At 35.7% G+C, this 20,647-nt stretch overlaps 1 protein-coding gene across 1 annotated transcript in view; it reads right to left on the reverse strand.

The window, feature by feature from the left end:
• LOC150089001 (uncharacterized) overlaps positions 1-20,647 on the reverse strand; it is a 108,089-nt gene that overhangs the window by 72,349 nt on the left and 15,093 nt on the right. The window contains exons 2-4 of the mRNA XM_090370375.1: positions 11,793-12,006; positions 5,329-5,531; positions 574-763 (exon numbers count right to left, since the gene is read on the reverse strand). Coding sequence (XP_090226501.1) covers positions 574-763; positions 5,329-5,531; positions 11,793-11,952 — 553 coding nt within the window. The 5' untranslated portion in view covers positions 11,953-12,006. The remainder of the gene's footprint in view (positions 1-573; positions 764-5,328; positions 5,532-11,792; positions 12,007-20,647) is intronic.

Below are 20,647 nucleotides of genomic sequence, written 5' to 3' on the forward strand. Positions count from 1 at the left end.
TCGGATGGATGTGCGGAAATTTGCCTTTGGCCAGCGGGTGGTTGGTTGGTGGAACCGACTTCCATCACTTGTTGAAGTTGATAGCCTAAACAAATTTAAAGCTCAACTGGATAGGTATTTCGAACGAACGGAGGAGTGAAATGGGAGTGGAGTTTTTTTTTTTTTTTTTTTGGCTGATGCTGAATAAGCTTGCTTTCTTGCATCATATGCCTCTACTAATGCTAATGCTAATGCTAATTTGTTTCTTCGCTAATTTTCCACTTTTTTTTATGATATATATATATATTGCTTACACAGCCACTTATTTCGTAGTCATCTTTTTTCCCATTTCTTTTTGTCCTTTCTTCTTTCTCTTGATTTATTATTTTACAGTTTTATATATATATATATATATATAAAATACAGAAAACTTAACTGGGAAAACAAGTTGATTTAAAGTACATTTTTAAGATGGTAAGCAAAATAGATTCAATGTCAACAAACTGACAAAAAAAAAAACAAAACACTTACTTAAAATATAGAAACAGTCAGAAAGTTGTCCACATTAATAAAAAAATATTTACTCAGGCTTACCTATAACACTTTGTTGAAGAGCCAAGGCTTCACTTGTGCATGCCATAGCTTTAAAAGGAGAAGAAGGCGGAACAGAATCTTTGAAATAACTGAAATTTGAAGATGGGCAATCTGCAGAACTACTTCTACTTAGGATATTTTGGGCATTAGTAAAGACATCAGGATTGTGTTGAGTAACATACTGTGCAACCTTAAAAAAAAACAGAATAACTACAATGTATATAGACTGCTTTATTATGAAATGGAAACCACAATTTTTCTTTCTTTGTTGTTACAATAATATTCAGTTCTTCTGGTATGCTGTTTTAATAGAAAATGACGGGTTCAAACTTAACATATTCAGTCACCTTTGCCTCCCCCTCTAAGATTTACTAATGTAATTACTACTACTGTAAAAAATAAACACACTTACTTAAAATATAGAAACAGTCAGAAAGCAATTACAGTATGTAGTTTTTGATGAAGTTAACAGAAAATGTACGCTAATAATAAAATACCCAAATAGAAATCAGTTGCAAAATTATATCAGTTACTTATATTTTTTATCACAAAAGATTTTCATATTTGCAATTATAAATTACTGATTGAATGAATCAAAATTATGACAATGCAAATGTTGCATGCTAACAAGAATACTAAAAGGTCGAAATACATATAGTTACAAAATTTACTGGGAAAATAACAGAAACATAGTTTATGCAAATAATGTAAACGGCAGAGTAATGGTACAGAGGTATAAATGAATCTGCAGAAAGCAGAGGTAACATTTACAATTAATTTAACAGGGAAATGAGCTCAACAAATCTTAATATACAGAGGGGTAGTATGATGCCATTGAGCAGAACTTAAGAGTGCAACAGATTCTGAAGTTTCTCAACATTTCAAGGACTTCTGCCTGGGACACAGTATGAGGGTAGAAGCTAGTTGGACATGTCAAAATAGAACACTGACCACAAATATAATATTTTATAATGAGATTTACAAACAGTTGGAGTGCCATATAGAAAAATGGTGGCAAACACTGTAAAAGTCTGGGAACTTACAAGTGCAGTTTGCCAGTGTACCACATAGAGTTCATCAGGGTTACAAATAAGCTGCCATCTACAATTTGCTTTTTTTACAGGTCAAAGAAAGCCATGAACTGTTAGGGTTCTGATACTTTGGTAAAACATAACATACATATACTGTTTTAAAATAAAACTAATAACCCTTTCTGAACAACAGAAATTCAGTTTTTTTTTTAGCGCATCGGCTTCTGTGGCCATAATGCACCTCCCAAAGTTTTTGCATTTTACTCTGATCCAAGCCCGAGGCAGGATTCAAACCCACGACCTTTGGGTTGCCAGGCAGGCACTTTACCCACCTGGCTAGCCTGGTCAGCAGAAATTCAGTTAATATTTATATTAATGTAATTGAGTGCGGTGCCAGCTCAGTAACCAATATTTAAATAATTAGTTTCTAAGGTGGAACTATTTTTAAAAGCTGCTAAGTAAACTTTTTTTTATTATATAAAAACTTTATGGTTTTTGTTTTTTTTTTGTTTCAAATTAGCAGTGCAATGATTATTATTATTTTTTTTTTTATGTGAACCCCAAACGCGAGAGGTATTAGAACCTATAGTACTTAGTACCGTGCTTGGGTTGGAGGTTGAGAAGACGAAAGAAGATATTTGTTGACATTGGACTTGAACTTCTGTAGACTGTAATTTTCAGGAAATACGTATGAAGGAAGGTTGTTCCAGAAAACGGCAGTTGAATGAATAAATGAGGAAGATGAAAAGTTGGTTCTGTGGGTTTGAAGACAGTAAATGGATGTTGGCTGGTGGCGGCACGTGTTCGGACTGTTTTGAAAGAGAGAGCGGTAATTATAGAAGCCAATTCAGAAGAACAGTGCCCATGGAAGTATCTGTAGAAGAGGCATGCAGCAGAAACAGTACGTCTATGAGAAAGCGAGTGGAGAGACTCTGCTAGAGATGAATCATTAATTAACCTAACTGCCCTCTTCTGAATGGAATCAAGAAGCCTGAGAGAGGTTTTAGGGGCACCACCCCAGATGTGGGAACAATATTCCATGGCAGGGCGGATTTGCGATTTATACAGAGTGAGCAGCTGTTTGGAAGAAAAGTAACGCCGAGAGCGAAAGAGAAAACCAAGTTTTTTAGATGCAGAGGAAGCAATATTTGTAATATGCTTGTGCCAAGAGAGATTAGAAGTCAGAGTAATCCCCAAAAGAGATATATCATTTTGCCTAGAAATCGGAGTGTCACTAAAGATAAGCATAGGAGCAGAAGAATCCTTTTTGCGAGATATAAGACAAGACTGAGTTTTAGAAGGGTTGAAATCAACTAAGTTGTCTTTGCCCCACTGGAGAATTACCTGAAGATTGGCATTTAAGGAACTGGTAGCAGATTTTCGAGAAGTTGAAGCTGATTGAGCAGGACAAGGTTTCTCAAAATGGAAAGTTGAATGCAATGTGCTATCATCGGCAAAACTATGGATAGGATTTCCAGTCAGTGGAAGAAGGTCATTGATATACAAGAGGAAAAGAGTGGGGGAAAGAACTGAACCTTGGGGGACACCGGCATTAGTGGAGAAGTCAGAAGACAGAGAGCCATCTACCATCACCCTCAGTAAGCGATCAGAGAGAAAACTGGATAACCAATTACTAAAAATAGTTGGCAAACCATAAGATGGAAGCTTGTTTAGAAGACCTTTATGCTAAACACGATCAAAAGCCTTTGAGATGTCAAGAGCAACTACTTGTGTTTCACCGAACCTTTCCATTGAATTAGTCCATAAATGGGTAACATAAGCCAGAATATCACCAGTGGATCGACACTGACGGAATCCATACTGGTGATCGTTGATCAGACCGAAGGTTTCTAGGTAGTTTAAGAGTTGGCGGTTAATTGGTTTCTCCATTACTTTAGAAAGAGTAGAAGTAATTGCAATGGGACGATAATTGGATGGGAGGGATTTGTCACCCTTTTTAGGAACTGGCTGGATATGAGCAAATTTCCAAGCAGAAGGAAAACACCTTTGGAATAAGAAAGTGAAAAAAGGCGGCAAAGAACAGGAGTAAGTTCAGGAGCACAGGTTTTGAGAACAAGTGGAGAAATACCATCAGGACCTGGAGTTTTCTTAGCATCAAGATTCATCAAAATCCTACTGATACACTTTTGACGGAAGACCACAGGAGGCATTGAATGGAGCTTGTTGGGAATGATGGGAGGTGTTTTTCCAAGATCATTTATACATGAGCTGGAAGAAAAATGGGATGCTAGCAGGTCAGCTTTATCCTTGGCTGAAGTGACAACAGAACCATCTGGTTTGGACAGAGTTGGGAGCAGAGATGGGCAAAAGTTACGGCCAATAGCTTTGTCAAGAGACCAGAATGCTCGGCTATATTAGGGCAAGAAGCAAGTTTTCTACTCTTAGCCTGTTCAAACTCTAGTTTGGACTGATTAATAACTGCTTTACAATTGTAGCGCACTTTGGTGTAGGCAGAAAATGAAACTGAAGAATTAGAAACAAGCCAATTACGATATGCAACATTCTTCTCTTGGACAGCCTTAGCACATTTATTGGAAAACCAAGGTTTAGATAAGGGACGAGATTTTAAAGTGGAGTGTGGGATAAAGGATTCCATTCCTGCAAGAATAATTTCACTGACACGATCTGAGCAAACATTGACATCAGAAGTTTTGAAACAGTAATCCGACCAAGGAAAAGAAGAAAAGAAGTCTCGCAGGTCATCCCATTTTGCATTCTTGTAATGCCAAACAACGCGAGGTTGGGAATAGCCATGAGATGAAGGTTCCATTGGAGAAGAGACAATCACCAAGTTGTGATCTGAGGTACCTAAAGGACCACTCACTTCGACCGTGTACTTGGAAGGGTTGTTTGTGAGAAAAAGATCAAGCGTATTGGCTGTATGATTAGGATTGTCCGGTATTCTTGTAGGTAAATGAACAATCTGTGTTAGGTCATTAGTAATTGCAAAAGCCTCAGCATCTCGACCTGCTGGATCGGTGTGACTAGAAAACGGAAGCCAGCTGGAGTTGTGAACGTTAAAATCACCAAGGAAAATTACCTCACTGTTAGGAAAGTTGGACTGGAGAAAGTCAAGTTGAAAAGAGAGGAAGTCAAGGAGCTCCAAGTGATTAGTGGAGTTGGGAGAACGGTAGAGACAACAGATGAATTTGACACAATGAGGTAGAGAGATTTTAAGCCAGAGAAGATCAAAGAGAGGAGATTCCAAATTGCCAAGTCTCTGACAGGGAATATCAGAACGGACATATGCACAAATACCACCTTTGAGGCGAAAGGAATCATACAGCGAATAATTTGGGCATCTAAGATGAGCAGTAGATGAATCAACCGATAACTGAGATTCTGTCAGAAAAAGTACATGGGGTTTGGCAGACTGCAAGTGGAAATGGACATCGTTGAGATTAGAATTGAGACCACGTATATTTGTGAAATGAATTAGGAAGTCCTTGGGAGGTCTAGATCTTTTCGCAGATAAACTTGCTCTATTAGTTATTGTTTTTTTTGTATTTATCTGATAAAATGTGTGAAATTATTTCTTACTTGGCCTCAGAAAGTGCTCAAAACCAAGGGTTGAAGTAGGAGAGAATGTTTGCTGCCACTGTTCAATGTATCAGTATTAGAATGATACACTGAATAGTGTATCATTCTAATTTGTTTTATGCTAATGTGACATAAAACAAAGAACAATATAATCATTACTTACAGGGAGAGAAATATTTGGATATCCTATAGAATCATAACTGTAGAGAAAATCTGCCTCAGATAAAACCCCTTCTTTAGTTCCTTCGTGTAGCTCTTCAGCAGATGAATGAATGGGTATTTCTCCACATGATATATTGGCTAAAGGCTGCGTACAAGGATTCTGAAGTACTGTAGATGAGAGATGCGGCCAAGACTGAACAAGTTCTAATGTTTCAAAAAATAAATAAAAAGAAAAAATAAGAAAACAGTTTATTAACATCTAATGATAGCACACATATCATTTCTGATAGAACAGTCATCACATGAAATGTACCAAAAATTAAAACTATTTGATTAAATGTGATATTGCAAAAGTACACATTTGAATGGACTGTGGTTCAAGCCCACATGTAAAATTTAGTTAATGATTGTATTCACTGCTGAAATGATTATCTGTGAACTTTTCTAACCTAGCAAGTAGAGCTAGTAAGCTAGTGGTAGAGCTGGAGTATAAAAAAGAACACTGGGTATAGTAATGCTCATTACTTTGCATTTTGCTGCATTAAAACACAGCCGCCACTTTTCTGACTATTCTTGAAGCCTGTTCAAATCAAATCATCCTGAAGGAGTACTGCTTGGTACTGATCATTAGTTAACAACTGCTACGAACTCAGTCTAAAAACTCCTCATTGACAGGCCACATCCCATCATTAGCAGAGGCATATGATGCAGTTTACATGCAAAGATTATTTTTAAATTCTGAAAAATAACATTTATGGTTCACATTTTCATAAAGAAATAAATTTAAAAATAGTTTTAACAATGTTCTTATTTATAAGATTCAAGGTAATTTGGTTATAATTTTAAATTTTCTTTTTTTAAAGCTGCAAATAGAAAAGTAACATGTAATTATAATTCATATTTTGTACAGCTAATATGTAAATTTTGATTTTTTTTGAGGAGAATATATACTTATAGTTAAAAGGGCAAAGGTTACATACTATAATACAATTTCATCACTCATTACATGGGGGGGGGGGGAATCCTTTAGTCAAATTTTGTGTTATTTAAAGGTAATCAACAGTTTTGCAAAGCACAGTAAAATTACATTGTTGAACTTTGGGAAAAGGGATGGACATTAATCATTTTGTTGTATTTAAATTTCTTTCTAATGAACAATAACTCAAACATCATTATTTTTGAACTTATTTGTTTAAGTACGCTTTTGAAATGTGTAAAAGTATGTTAGGAAGTTATGTTAGATATACAACTTTAATATTGACTTTAAAATCAATAATAAACATAAAGGAGTTTACTTATGCAAGGGTAATGCACACACACACATCATTTCTATTACCAAGGTAGTTTTAATGCATCGTTTTAATTATATCTCTCCTTCATACTCTTAGGCATTTAGCCAGAAATATCTTTTACATTAAACCATGCACACCATCAGGCATTTCTCATATTGTAGAGTTATACTTCATAACAGGGTCGTCGTTATTGCAAGAACAGGGTACCCACCCTCTGAAGAGGGGCTAAAATGGTGCCATCTGGGTGGCGGTATCAGCCGAGAATAAGTAACAATAATCTTCTCCATAGGTGAAGTGTTATTTATTTGAGGTAGTGAAATACCATGACAACTCTTTGTGAAGGTATTCACAATATGACATAATTAAAACAATGCATTAAAACTACCTTGGTAGCAGAAATGATGTGTGCATTACCCATGCATAAGCAAACTCCTTCATATTCTTAGGCATTTAGCCAAAAAATACAATGACGAACAAAAACATTATTACCACCTACCTAATATGATGTTGATCCTCCACGTGCAACCAAAACAGCTTGTACCCAGCGATGCATGGATGCTACAAGATTTCTAAATGTGTCTTGTGGTATCTGGTACCAACACGTAACCAGCAGATCCTTTAACTCCTGTAAGGTCCTTAGTTGAGATGCCACAGATTTGAGTTGCTGTTCCAACACAAACCACAGATGCTCGATGGGATTGATGTCTGGGGAATTTTGGAGGCCAGGGCAATACCTGGAAGTCTTCCCCGAGTTCCACGAACCAGTCTCGAATAATCCGAGCGGTGTGGCATAGCACATTATCCTGCTGAAAGACAGCCAGAGGGGAAGACTGTTGCCATGAAAGGGTGTCCCTGGTCAGCAATGATGTTTAGGTAGATGGTAGACGTCAGAATGCCCAGCACATGGATGACTGTACCCAGGGTATCTCAGCAGAACATTGCCCAAAGCACGAAACCGCCGCCACCGGCTTGTTTTCGTCCCACAGTGCATCCAGGCGCCATCACTTCCCCAGGTAAATGATGCACACGGCTGTCCACATGGTGCAACAGGAAATGATTCCTCGGACCAGACGACCTTCTTCCAATCCCTCACGGTCCAGTTTTGATGCTCACATGACCATTGTAGGCACTGTTTTTTTTTTGGTAGTTGTTGGCGCATAGGCTTCTGTGGCCATAATGCACCTCCCAAGGTTTTTGCAATACTTTGATCCAAGCCCGAGGCAGGAATCGAACCCGTGACCTTTGGGTTACCAGGCAGGCACTTTACCCACCCGGTTGGCGTAGGCACTGTTGCAGGTGAACCGTGGTTAGCATGGGCACTTGAAGTGGCCTGCAGCTACACAGCCCCATTTTCAGCAGGGTTCGATGTACTGTGTGTTGTGACACATTACTCCCGTCACCCCTCCGTAGCCAGGTGGGAAGGAGCAGCAGTGTGTAGCACGCTTCTTGATTAGACCGGGGTTCGAGCCCGTCACCACCAAATACGGAGGATGCGGAAAGGTCAGCGAGTGACCACTGCATATCTCGGAGCAATATGGCCTTAGTTGCTAATGCTCCAAATAACAAACAAACTCCCGTCACCAGCATTCCAATTACCGGCGAGTTGCGCCACAGTCGTCCTTCTGTTACCATGTACCATCCGGGAGTGCCTTCGCTTACCTCAAGCATCAATGAGCCATGGTTCATCCAACACCTCGCCGGCAGTTTGGGTGTTTTCCCTCCTCAGACCACTTTCGGTAGGTACTAACCACGGCTGACTGTGAGCACCCCACCAGCCGTGCCATTTCGGATATGCTCTGACCCAGTCATCTGGCCATTACAATTTGGCCTTGTCACACTCGTTTAAGACCGCTGCCTTTCCCATCTGAAGAACAAGAGTAACACTGATTAACAGAGCTCAATATCAGGGGTTTTTTATACCGTGTCCTGACCCGCACCATAGTTCACCTGCAGTTGCTCCGATTTGCATAATGACTCGCTGGTCGTAATGTTTTGCCTCATCGGTGTATCTTTTAGAATAATAAATATATAAAACAACAGCAACAACATACATACTACAAAAATAAATACATTTATAGAGAGATCAGTTTTAAAACATATCTTATTCATAAGAAATAAAGTACCAAATAAGATCTTAATATTACTTACATTCAGAAATATGGTACAGTTAGCTACAACATATTATTAATTTTCATGTATTAATATACTAATTATTTTTTAATGATTAACACTTAACAGAATAACAAACATGGGCATGGGTACATACAGTAGACTTTCAGAATAACAGCAACTTTGGGGATTCAAGGTGCCATTATTTCAATTTTTCCATTATGTGGAAAGTTTTATTTTTAATATATTTAATGCAGAAATAATGAAGCTAAATAAGAAATAGAGAGATTAAGAATGCAATTTTATTAACTGCACATAAAAAACATAAACATGTTAACGATCCATCGTTATATTTTGCCATTAATAAACTCCTGCTTAAGCCCCATTCTATTTTCTTTATTATATCAAGTTTAGTCTTCTTTATTATACTTTTCTATATTAGTTTTAGTTTTCTTTTATTTCTTTATTATATCATATTATATCAAGTTTAGAAAAAATACTCCATAGTGGGTGGCCAAGGCCACCACTATTATAATCCGAGTCTTGATCGATCAGTGTATTCTTTTACTCAATTCAATGTATATAATTATGCTATTCGATGTACAGTATATTATTATGTTATGTATTTTGTGACTAATGCTCTGTACAGTCACATAATGTTTAGTATACCCAATTTGTTTCTCTATTTTTCTAATACTTTTAACTTATTCATTATTATTTTACTCTTTCATCCTTTTATTCAGGAAACTTTGTGTCTTTACATTATATTGTTAATCCCTGGACATTATGCCATGATAGACAGTTGCAACTGCACTACTATGTACATCACTATCTCTGTGTTGCAACAGATCTCTCTCTCTCTCTAATCTGCACAGGTAGCACAGTGGTATCATGACCATCCTTTTCACCAGGTGCAAAAGGCCCGGGTTTGAATCCTGCTGATAATGCGAGGAACTTTAAGTGGCTGAGTTTGTCTCAGGCACAGATAGCAAGGTTCCCCTCCCCCTCAGAAACTGGGATTTTCCATCCAGCAAAACAGGCAAATCAACCAGAGAACACATGAAATTTACAGACACAATACATGGGGGTATATGAATTAATTTTCCAGGGAACCCTAATGTAATAGTTTGGATTATACCAAGTTTGTCACTAAGCTTTAACATTGTTCTTCTTTTCTTCTCTGTATGAGTGAGGTTTATTAACATTAGAAAACAGGACTTGAACATTGGGCTGCATATCACTATATAATTTCTAGTAACAACTGACAGATGGTTTAAGTTAAACTTTATTAAAATAAATAGATATATACAAAAATAATATATCTATTTATTTTAATAAAGTTTAACTTAAACCAGTCTGAGGGAGTTTTTAATTTAAAATAAATGTAAAACAGCAGTATAATCCATGATATCAGTACAGAATTCTCAAAATGGAGAACGTAAACAAATACAGTAATTATGTGACTCACCATTTTCTTTTTTCTCAATGTGCCATTAGCTCGAATGTTCTGTTATTTGGGGTGCTGTTATTTCGACAGTCTACTGTATACGGTAAGATTAACCCATTTCCTACCCAAAAAAATGCACGGCCTATTCACTGGTATATAGTGACTGCAACAAAAGTTAAAAATGACACTGGAAATTTCTCTAGCCACAGTGGCTATATAAAGTATAAAAGTAAATTTATTTATTTAGTTTGTTTTGTTAATATGACAATTCAATTTTAATACAATCAAAAATGCTTATGTGATTGTTTCTGGAGCAATAACTTAAAATCATAAAAAGATAAGGCTTTAACATGGCCAATTTTGTATAGTCTCACATCTGCTTTTCTAATGTTTTCTTCAATTTGACCAGTACATTTTTCCCTGGGGGGGGGGGAGAATATGGCAGTATACAAATTCATCATCTCACTGACTATGTAATTATCCTCCATCCCTGACAGGGATGAAACTAAAAAATTTATGCTGGCACTGCATCTGGAACAGACAGACTAAACAAACTTTGTATTAAAATATTAAAATGCATTACTTTAATTTATCTTGAACAATTACAATATTCAAAAAATATAACAATATATCATCATTGATATCTTTTCTGATTTCTGCCCAAAAATAGTCAATCCATTCATTTGCCATTAGTGGATCTGCAAATCAAGATTCTCCACTAATTTTTGCATTAATGGTGTTATGATGGTTTTTAAATTGATCCAGCCACCTGTTGTTACATATAAAATTGTCGCTCCAAATTGTTTAGCAAATTTTTCCGCTTGAGCCTTCAAGATCGGACTGTATTAAAAATCCAGCACTTCTTTGTGTGGTGAACCACTGAAGCCATGGTTCATCAACGTTTGTAACCTCACACTTTCTAAATTTTTTTTTTTCTTTTTCCGGTTATGTTCTTTTCCAGTGCCAATATGTAAACATCTTTATTCTTCCTCAATGTCAATACACTTGAACAGGACAAAGAAAACTTTTTACACACTTCACAAATTTTTGCACCACATTCTAAATCATGAATAATTTCGACTTTTTCGCGAATCGAGAGATGCTTTCGTTTGTTAGTAGACATGTTTCTTAAGGAAGGGTTCATTTCTAACTGATTTTAATTTAAAATGATAAAGTGATCTGCATACAAAGTTCCTAGAAGCCCGATACGCACACAAAGTTCTTAGAAGTCCCGAAGTGTATACAAAATTCTTAAAAGTCCCAAAATTGGTATTTTTGATATTTACATAAATACCAAAAATACCAACCATACCCAATAATGACATATCTGTTGCAGGGTTAACCTGTTGTGGGTTGCATAGGGGGTTGATTTATCCCCCTGTTCATTTTTTTTTTTTTTTTTTTTTTGAAATTTTGCTTCTACTTTCTCTCAAAATACATTCTGTTCAAATCATAAGAAATTTGCAGTGCTTTCCAAGATAATCCTTATTAAATCGGATGAAAATGTCCCTCAAAGTTGAAAATACCTTGTTACAATTCCACACAACTACCAATAGGTTAATAAAAAATGTGTAAACAATGGTTACAAATTTGGAAATACAGTATTATATTTCATACCTCCCATCTTAGCATCACCTCCTCCATCTTCATTTCTTGCCATCATATTCCTAAAATCTAAGTTTGGATCCACTACACTGTTAAGGGAGTCTATTATCATAGAATGTTGTGATGGGTCATTAAAATTGACTTGCTCCAAGCTCAGCTGCACAGTGGCCATCAGCACAACTATTTATATCCATGAAGGTATAAATACCATTCAGATTTAAAACATCTGAAATTGAAATAATTTCTCATTGAATATTAGAATTCAGAAAAGAGAAAATAAAAAAATTCAGTAGTCAAAAAATGAAAACAACTCTTTAAAGTTTAATAAATACAATATTTCAATTACAACATAATCTTGATAATTCATTACCCACACAGTTGTGACAAATTTATCGCAACATGGCAAATTAAAAATAGAAATTCAGCATTAGTCAGGTCAAACAATGTACACAAGCAAATGTATTCTACATCAGCCAAAAAAAAAAAAAAATAAATAAAATAAAATAATAATAATAAAATCCCTATGTCAATCACAATTTGTTCATTCCTAAAAAGTAACAATCCAATTCCACCTAAAACCTTAGACTCTCTACCTCACTACCTTTGGAGGTGATTTATTCCAATGATCAACAACATACCGAAGGAAGGGGAACTTCATCAGATTTAATCTTCTGTTTCCTGAAATTTTGTATTTGTCTACTTGTTCTTGTTTTGCCTGCTATTATAAAAATATCACCCCCCATTCATTCTGCTTATTTCTTTAGGAGTCTTAAATGAATCTGTCAAGTCACCCATGATATGTCAAGGTTTCAGTTTGTGCAGTCTACATCATCTAAGACATTCCTCATAAGAACAACTATTAGCATTCCCAAACAATCTATCTGCCTTCCTTTGGATGCTCTATAGAAGTTAGAAGTCCCTTTTTAGGGGAAATCTCCAGACACTTGGAATGCAATATTCCAAATGAAGTCTCACCATTGCTTTATAAACAGGAGTAATAACATTTCTTCCCTGTGCTAGCAACGGTCCCAAAGTTCGCTGTCTGCTTACACTGCAAGGAAACTTCATATCTGCTTCTGTCATAAGATTTATTTTCCCCAAATATAAAACCTTACATTTAGCAGAATTAACTTTCAGATGACAACTTCAGTTGTCATCTTTCAGATCATACTTGTAACTGATTACGTCGTTATTATTGTTAACTACCCTACCTACTTTTTAATCATCAATGAACTTGAACAATTTTCCTTATACCTTCATCAATGTCACTGAGGAAAATCAAAAACAAGAACTCCAAGATAAATGATAATTGCTTGAATGTATTTGTCAATTTGTTCTCTCAGAATTGAAATAATAGAAGCTGGCAATTTTAATTTACATACAAAATCAAAAGAGTGTTTGAACTTCGTTAGAAAATTAATTGTTTTGGAACTGAAGATAATACCAACCCCTTCTACAAGAAGAGGGGCATATCCAGATCACGTTTATTCTGATGTGCAGGCCAGAAATGTATCTACTGAATGTAGTACTTATTCTGAATCAACCATTTACCTTGTCTGTTTGTGTGCGCTTCACTGATTAATCTAACAGAAGGGAAGACTTACTGAAAGTGAGAGTCAAAAGGTTTTTCAATCCCAGATACAAAAAATCATAAACTAGCACTTATTATGATGAGTATACTTTCCTAGAAGGCACTACATATTCTTCTCTATTAGATGCATTATTTAGGTTGGTAATACGGTTGATATTTATTGCAGTAGAAAAAAACTTGTTTTAACTTAGTTTCCCTCCTAGGTATTGCATAGCTTATTTATAAATGTTTGGAATAAGTTCAATCTCACAAAATCTAAGGCAGATTTTGTGCAGAAATGGATTCAAACTGAAAAAAGGTGTTTACTAATTCAAGTGATTCGCTGAGTAATAATCTGGATATTTCAAATCGGATACAATATATCTAAATATTTCAAATAACAGAGTTCAATGAGTTCAATCAGCTGCTGAATAGGTTCAAATGGTATGCATCCTCCATCTTGCATTTAGATTTCTCTTCATGTACTAAAATCTATTATTAAGAAGTTAGTGTTAATCAGGCAAAATAATTCATGAAAGCAAACTTATTCTGCATGAGCAAAAAAAAAAAAAAAAAAGAGTCAATCATGATTTTCCTGTTTCTAAAAAGTAACAATCCAATTCCACCTTTAACTTTCCCTCACTACACTGAGAGGCAACTTATTCCAATGATCAAGAACATGCTGCCAGAAGGTGAGAATCATAATATCTAATCGTCTATTGCTTTCCAAAATTTTATATTTATGCCTGCCCACTAACCCACCAAAGAGGAGCCAATCAGCTGCAAAATGGTGCCATCTGGGTGGTGGCATCCACTGAGAATATGTAACAATAGTCTTCTTCTATGGTGAAGAGTTACTTATTCGAGGTAGTGCAATATCATTACTTACATAATGCATCATTTACTTAGCTGCGAACAGATCTGATGCATTTGCACTAAGTTGTAAACATGTTAACTCATTATGCCAACTTGAGGCTTTTACCCTAAAGTGCAATGTAAACTAAATGCTTATGGCACCTTTTACTCTTTCTCAGATGTAATCAAGGGGGCGTAAATTTAGATTGGTAAAGGAACACTGCAAAACAGATGTGTGTAAATTCATATTCGGCCAAAAAGTAATCAATTGCTGGAATAAACTTATAATCTTAATGTTGTGGAGGTGGGTAATCTGAATAAATTTAAGGAAGATTTGGACAAATAATTGGAAGGAAGGAAGGAAGGAATGGGGAAATGAAGTGGTTTCTTGACTGATGCTGTGTAAGCTTTGTTTATTTAATCAGTAAATTCCTTTCCCAGAACAGTGTTTTATTTATATCTCTCATTTATATCACTCCATTCAGTCTTTCTGTCAAAAGAACTATGGAAGAGTTAGAGGAAAAACTAATGACTGGATTGAATCCTGTATATATGAAATAATATGCAAGAAATCATTTTATCCATTACACTACTCATTCAAGTTATCATGGTGCTTATAATCTAATATCTTGAGTTACAATGTCAGTTAGTCATTTGCATAAATGCATCATTTACTTAAGTTCATATTTAAAAATTACAGAATTAACGTGAATAAGCAAGAAAACAAAAAGGCTTACTGTGAAAATTTTACTAAAAATAAAGTATGAAGAAGAAATATTTCATAAAGCATATGAAATAAGCCTTGTATGGTTCAGTGATCAAGAACCATACAAGGTTCTTGATCTGACTTGAGAACTGATAGCATAAATTTTGAATCTATAATTTACTAAGACTTGTTATATTAAGTATTATTTTGTGTGTGTGTGTGTGTGTGTGTGTGTGTGTGTGTGTGTGTGTGTGTGTGTGTGTGTGTGTGTGTGTGAGAGAGAGAGAGAGAGAGAGAGAGAGAGAGAGACTAGTGTTATCCTATTGTAGATAATGGGCTATGTTAATGGTCACTGTCCTGCAGCTTGAAAGTAGCTGAAATCAGGTATCAGATGTGACCTTGATCACTGAACCATACAAGGATTATTTCAGATGCTTTATGAAATATTTCTTCTTCAAACTTTATTTATAGTAATATTTTCACAGTAAGCCTTTTTATTTTCTTGCTTAGCATTAGTAAAGGCATATGATGCAAGCTTATATAGCATCAGCCAAAAAAAAAAAAAAAAAAAAAAACCTTCCTGTTTCACCCATCCATTCACTCCAAAAGTTTGTCTAAGTTCACCCTTGAATTTATTTAAGCTGTCAACTTCCACAATGACAGATGGAAGTTTGTTCCAGCAATCAGCCACCTGCTAGCTAAAGGCAAATTTCTGCACATTTATTCTACATCTTATTCAGGTTTTCTACAAAATTGGTAAAAATAATAACAGATAATGTTCCCAAAAATTGAAAAGTTATCTGTTATTATTGCAGGATTATTTTCATATTATGCAGATAATATCAATTATATTAATCAATATCAGGGATCGTACTCATTTAGTTATTACTTTGTCAGTAAATTCCTATCAGCAAACTAAATTAAGATTGTAGGAACAAATCATAAAGCTTTAGTATTGCTTTCGTGAACAATTCTGTATTTCATTTCAGTATACATTCCAGTTAATCTGCAATACTACTTTAACATACAATTTAAGTGAGGAGCTTCCAACCTTTTGAAAGTGCATACCAAGTTGGTTTCTAGAATATCAAGTGAGCACCAACTATATTTTTGAAATAATCACTAACAGAAAAAAAAATAAATAAAAATCTCTTAATTACAAATATATTTTAATACATACAATTTGATAAAAAAATATTAAAATTAAGTTTATTGGGTCTAACTTATGCTAACAGTGTTTAAACACTTAAGAATATTCTATAAACATCTTTAAAAAAAAAAAAAAAATCTTGTGTGTGTGCCGAGCATGCATAGCAGAAGTTAAGTAAAGCTTCTTTAGGCGAACATTTATCACTTGACCAAGTATTGATCATATGAATACTGCAGGAGACGAATCTGCATTAATGGGAGCTTCAGAGATATAAGACATTCTGTTACCAAATCTAGTTTCGGCAAGTGCTGTGGCATCAGATGATATCTAAAGCCATTTGACTTTGATAGAGCAGGAATCACTTTGTTCTTGAGAGAACCATGACAGCTGTTACAGGCTGACATTTGACTTACATCCTCATTTGGAAATGCTGTTTGAAGAAGAGTGTGATCTCGAGCTGCTAAATCTTCACATCATTCTTGAACCAAAGCCGATCACACACGGAACAGACTGAACCGAAATCATTATCCAGGAATGTATATTTAAACTGTGCGTGGATGCTTCGGTGTTTCTTAAAATCCTGTTGCTGCTCCTGCTGTGTATTACGTTTGGCTTCTTTGCTTTTCGTTTACAACTGGGCTTCGAGGACTCTTCATCGTTTTCATTTGCAGTATCAACTTCCATGATTCCTTCCAAATTCGCTTCTAAAATTTCCGTGAAGATGTGGATGGACCTTCTCCGGCTTCTTTGTTCAACTCCATCACATGCTGTAATTTCTTCCATTGTCAAAATAACTTAGATCTCTCCTTTGTACTCAATGGAGGTGGTTTCGGTGGTCGCATTGCATGTATATGTGCTCTATACACCTTACAATACTTACTATTTGTCTCCGACACGTTGAATTATAAATTTTTTTCCGTTGAAATTTTTTATTAAATACGGTGGAGAATGACGAAATAAACAGTATGACGCAACCAGTAGGGGTACTGATTGGGTCATGCCTGGTATGGAGTGGCAGAATGGTGGGGATGAATCATTTTGCGTCGCATTTTCTGGGTGATTTTTGTCAATCCACGGACGTATTGCACGTTTATGTGCGCTATATACCTTACAACGCTCACTACAGTGGACCCTGCTTTATGATTGGTTCACTGTACGATCAAATAACTTTATGATGGGCACTCCAAAACAAAATACCATTCACTAAATAATATGTAGTAAGTGTGATGCTTGTGATCACGTTTACGAATTGAATTTTAATTCTATTAACGGTGATTCTAATGCGCAAAAATAGGAGGAATATTATCCACATGCTGTAAAAGTAAAGATATAAAACACAGTAACAAAAACACACTGTCAACAAAATTAAATGACACGTGAAAATCGGAAGAATATTTTCCACAGGTTAACAAATCAAAAAAAAAAAAAAAAAGAAAGGAAGGCAAAAAGTCAATTACATCATGTTGTTGTTGTTGTTGTTTTTGGTTTTTAGGAGCATTAGCAACTAAGGCCATATTGCTCCGGGATATGCGGTGGTCATTCCCTGAATGACCTTTCCGCATCCTCCCTATTTGGTGGTGACGGGTTCGAATCCCGGTCTAATCAAGAAGCGTGTGCTACGCACTGCTGCTCCTTCCCACCTGGCTACGGAGGCGCCTATTATTATTATTATTACATCATGTAACGGCCTCCGTAGGGGAGTGGGCAGGAGCGGGAGTGCAGTAGCACACGCTCTTTGAGTAGACCGGGGTTCAAGCCCCTGACTGCTGAATACGGTCGATCTGCCAACCCGCACTGGACCAGCGTGGCAGATTATGGTCCATTTCCCTCAGCATGAATTGTTGAGGAGGCTTCCATCCTGCAGTGGGTTGATAATGGCTGCACTTTACTTTTACATCATGTATTCCCAGGTGGTCACCCTCCCAATTACTAACAGGGCCTAATGTTGCTTCATTTCAGTGATCGCACGAGAAGTGGGGCATTTAACCTAGAACGATAGCTAGGTGTTCAGAGTGCCTGTAATGTGTTTACTTATGGCAACGGTTGAATTTTCGTTGCATTTTTTGCCAATTCACTAATGCAAGTTACTCCCATCTGAAAACTGCCTGGAGCGTGTGCGTAGTTTCACTTCAAAAAGGACCATTCACACACAAAAAAAAGGCCAGCTTCTATTAGAAGTGTATCTGAACAGTGTCTGTACCTAGTGTGTACATTAATTATTTGGGTTCGAGAAAAAGTTCAAAGTCCCCACAGTCCTGTGGTGCTTTGAATTTTATATCTCAGGGTGAGCCAACTCCACTGTCAGAGGCATTGAAGGAGGACAAAACTGCCATCTCTTTAACAAACTACATTCTTACTTTCAAACCAAAACTGAGTTTTCATGTGGTAATTTGGAAAGAGCTTCAATTTTGAATCTTAAATGCAAATATGGCTTGCATATGAAAAAGAAGCAAAAAAGAAGTAAAAGCATATTAGTATTATACAGTAGAAGTTTTCTTTGTGGACTTGGGCTTAACCAATGCACTCCCTTTGCTCTTCAAAACATACTGTCTGATGCCCACAACATACTGCAGTGTGACGTGGATACTGGTCCAGTACACCTGCAACTCAGAGGCTAATGTAGAACACAACATTCAGCTGGTCAGTTGTATTACTTCACGAGGTCAACTATTTATTATTATTATTAATAATAATAATAATACACCAGCCAAAAAAAATTCCCACGTTAATCTGAGAGAGAGAAGGGAATCACCAAGAAAGAGAAGCATAAATTATTTGTCACTAACTGTGCTTGCAGCAGTAAAATTGTTATTGTAATTACAGTAACAAAATTTATTATTATTATTTTTTTAAAATTTATTTATTATTTATTTTTTGTTTATACTCCGGCACGACAGCCAAGTCAGTAGAGTTTACAATAAATCATCAATACAAATATTTATTGTATTTAGTAGTCACGGGCTTGAACCCCGGTCCACTCAAGGAATGCATGCTATGCACTCTCGCTCCTGACCACTGGGCTACGTCAGGCCAAAATAAATAAATAAATAAATTTTCTGTTTATACTCTGGCATGACAACCAAGTCAGTAGAGTTTACAATAAATCGTCAATACAAATATTTATCGTATTTAGTAGTCATGGGCTTGAACCCCGGTCCTCTCAAGGAACACGTGCACTCTCGCTCCTGACCACTGGGCTATGTCAGGGCTATGCTAATTAGATATTATGTCACTGGACTATGCTAATTAGATATTATGTAAATTAATGAAATATAAGTAAGAAAAGAAAGTTTTGTTTCTATGAAACTCAAGTTGGATGCTCTGAGAAGAATAAAAATAAAAACTGTGTTATGGGCAAAACAACTATAAAAGACTAGAGAAAAAAAGAAAATAAAAACTAGAAGAATTTTTCTGTTGGTTTCACACAGGTTAGGGTGTTAAGTCCTTTCTCCACTTTATATAACCCAAAATGAAAGACAGCAGACAATGCATTATGGCTGCAGTTTAAGCAAGAAAGACAACACAGAAATCCGATCAGTAGATCTATAATAGCAGAATCAAACGAAATTACTGTTTTCTATACTATCAAAAGATTGATAGTACAGAAAGTAACAGATGGATTCAACATAATGATGCTCATGCATTTAGTATTTGCAGAGAGAGAGCTTATCTGCTGATCAACTTTCTGCTCAAAATTTAGAGAAGATTAAGTTCATTTATCAACAGGTTAGGGTATTTAAGATCAGAAAAACTGATTGGAAAATAATTCTGCAGTATAGATGAAAAAAAATCCATGTAAAAGATGCCATCAGAATTTAGTTTATTCAATCTGTTTAAAGTCTTCTTGCAGGTGCACGGTTTCCAAATGCTGCACAAAAGCAATTTCCATATGCTTACTAAGAAAGACTTCAAAACTAAAATCTTTCTTGGTAAGAGTACCCTTCTGTGTCTCTGACTAATCTTGCTGCTCCTCTCCATACCTGTTCCAAGAGATCAAATCCTTCTTGACCTTCTACTGTTAGTATGGTATCTAACACATGCCACTTTAATTTTTTTTTTTTTTTTAAATGTGTAAATGAAACCAAAAACTCCCATGTATGTTTGCCCACCAACATGTTATTACTTATACAGAATTTTTTGCATAAAATCTCTGTAATTATACAATATTTTCTACTTTCATTTTGATATACTATAAACTATAAGATATTTTTGCTTTTTTTTTTTTTTGATGTTTAACAAACATTAAGCAAGCAAAGGCATCTATCTTTCATCTAGGCAATTCCTATTCTAATATGGTGTCTGTGAGACACCAGTGATAGGTATTTAATCATGCTTTGATTCCCCTGGCTAAGTGCAAACAGCTGACAAAAAATACAGATGTTCACACTGCACCTGCAAGATGCCATGTGAGTGCTTGTGTTTCAATCTGGGAAATGAGTGATTTGAAAATTCTAAAAAATACAATAAAAATTTTCTTCATTATTGTAACTGATTTCTCTTGTTTGTTTTTGTTTGATATTTTTTAATAGAGTTTAGCAAATCACAATAATAATCTCCTGTTACTTGTACTTATAAATATATAAGTA

Source organism: Mastigoproctus giganteus, chromosome 3, assembly GCF_048544385.1.
Source record: "Mastigoproctus giganteus isolate SK-2022 chromosome 3, ASM4854438v1, whole genome shotgun sequence".
NCBI lineage: Eukaryota > Metazoa > Arthropoda > Arachnida > Uropygi > Thelyphonidae > Mastigoproctus > Mastigoproctus giganteus.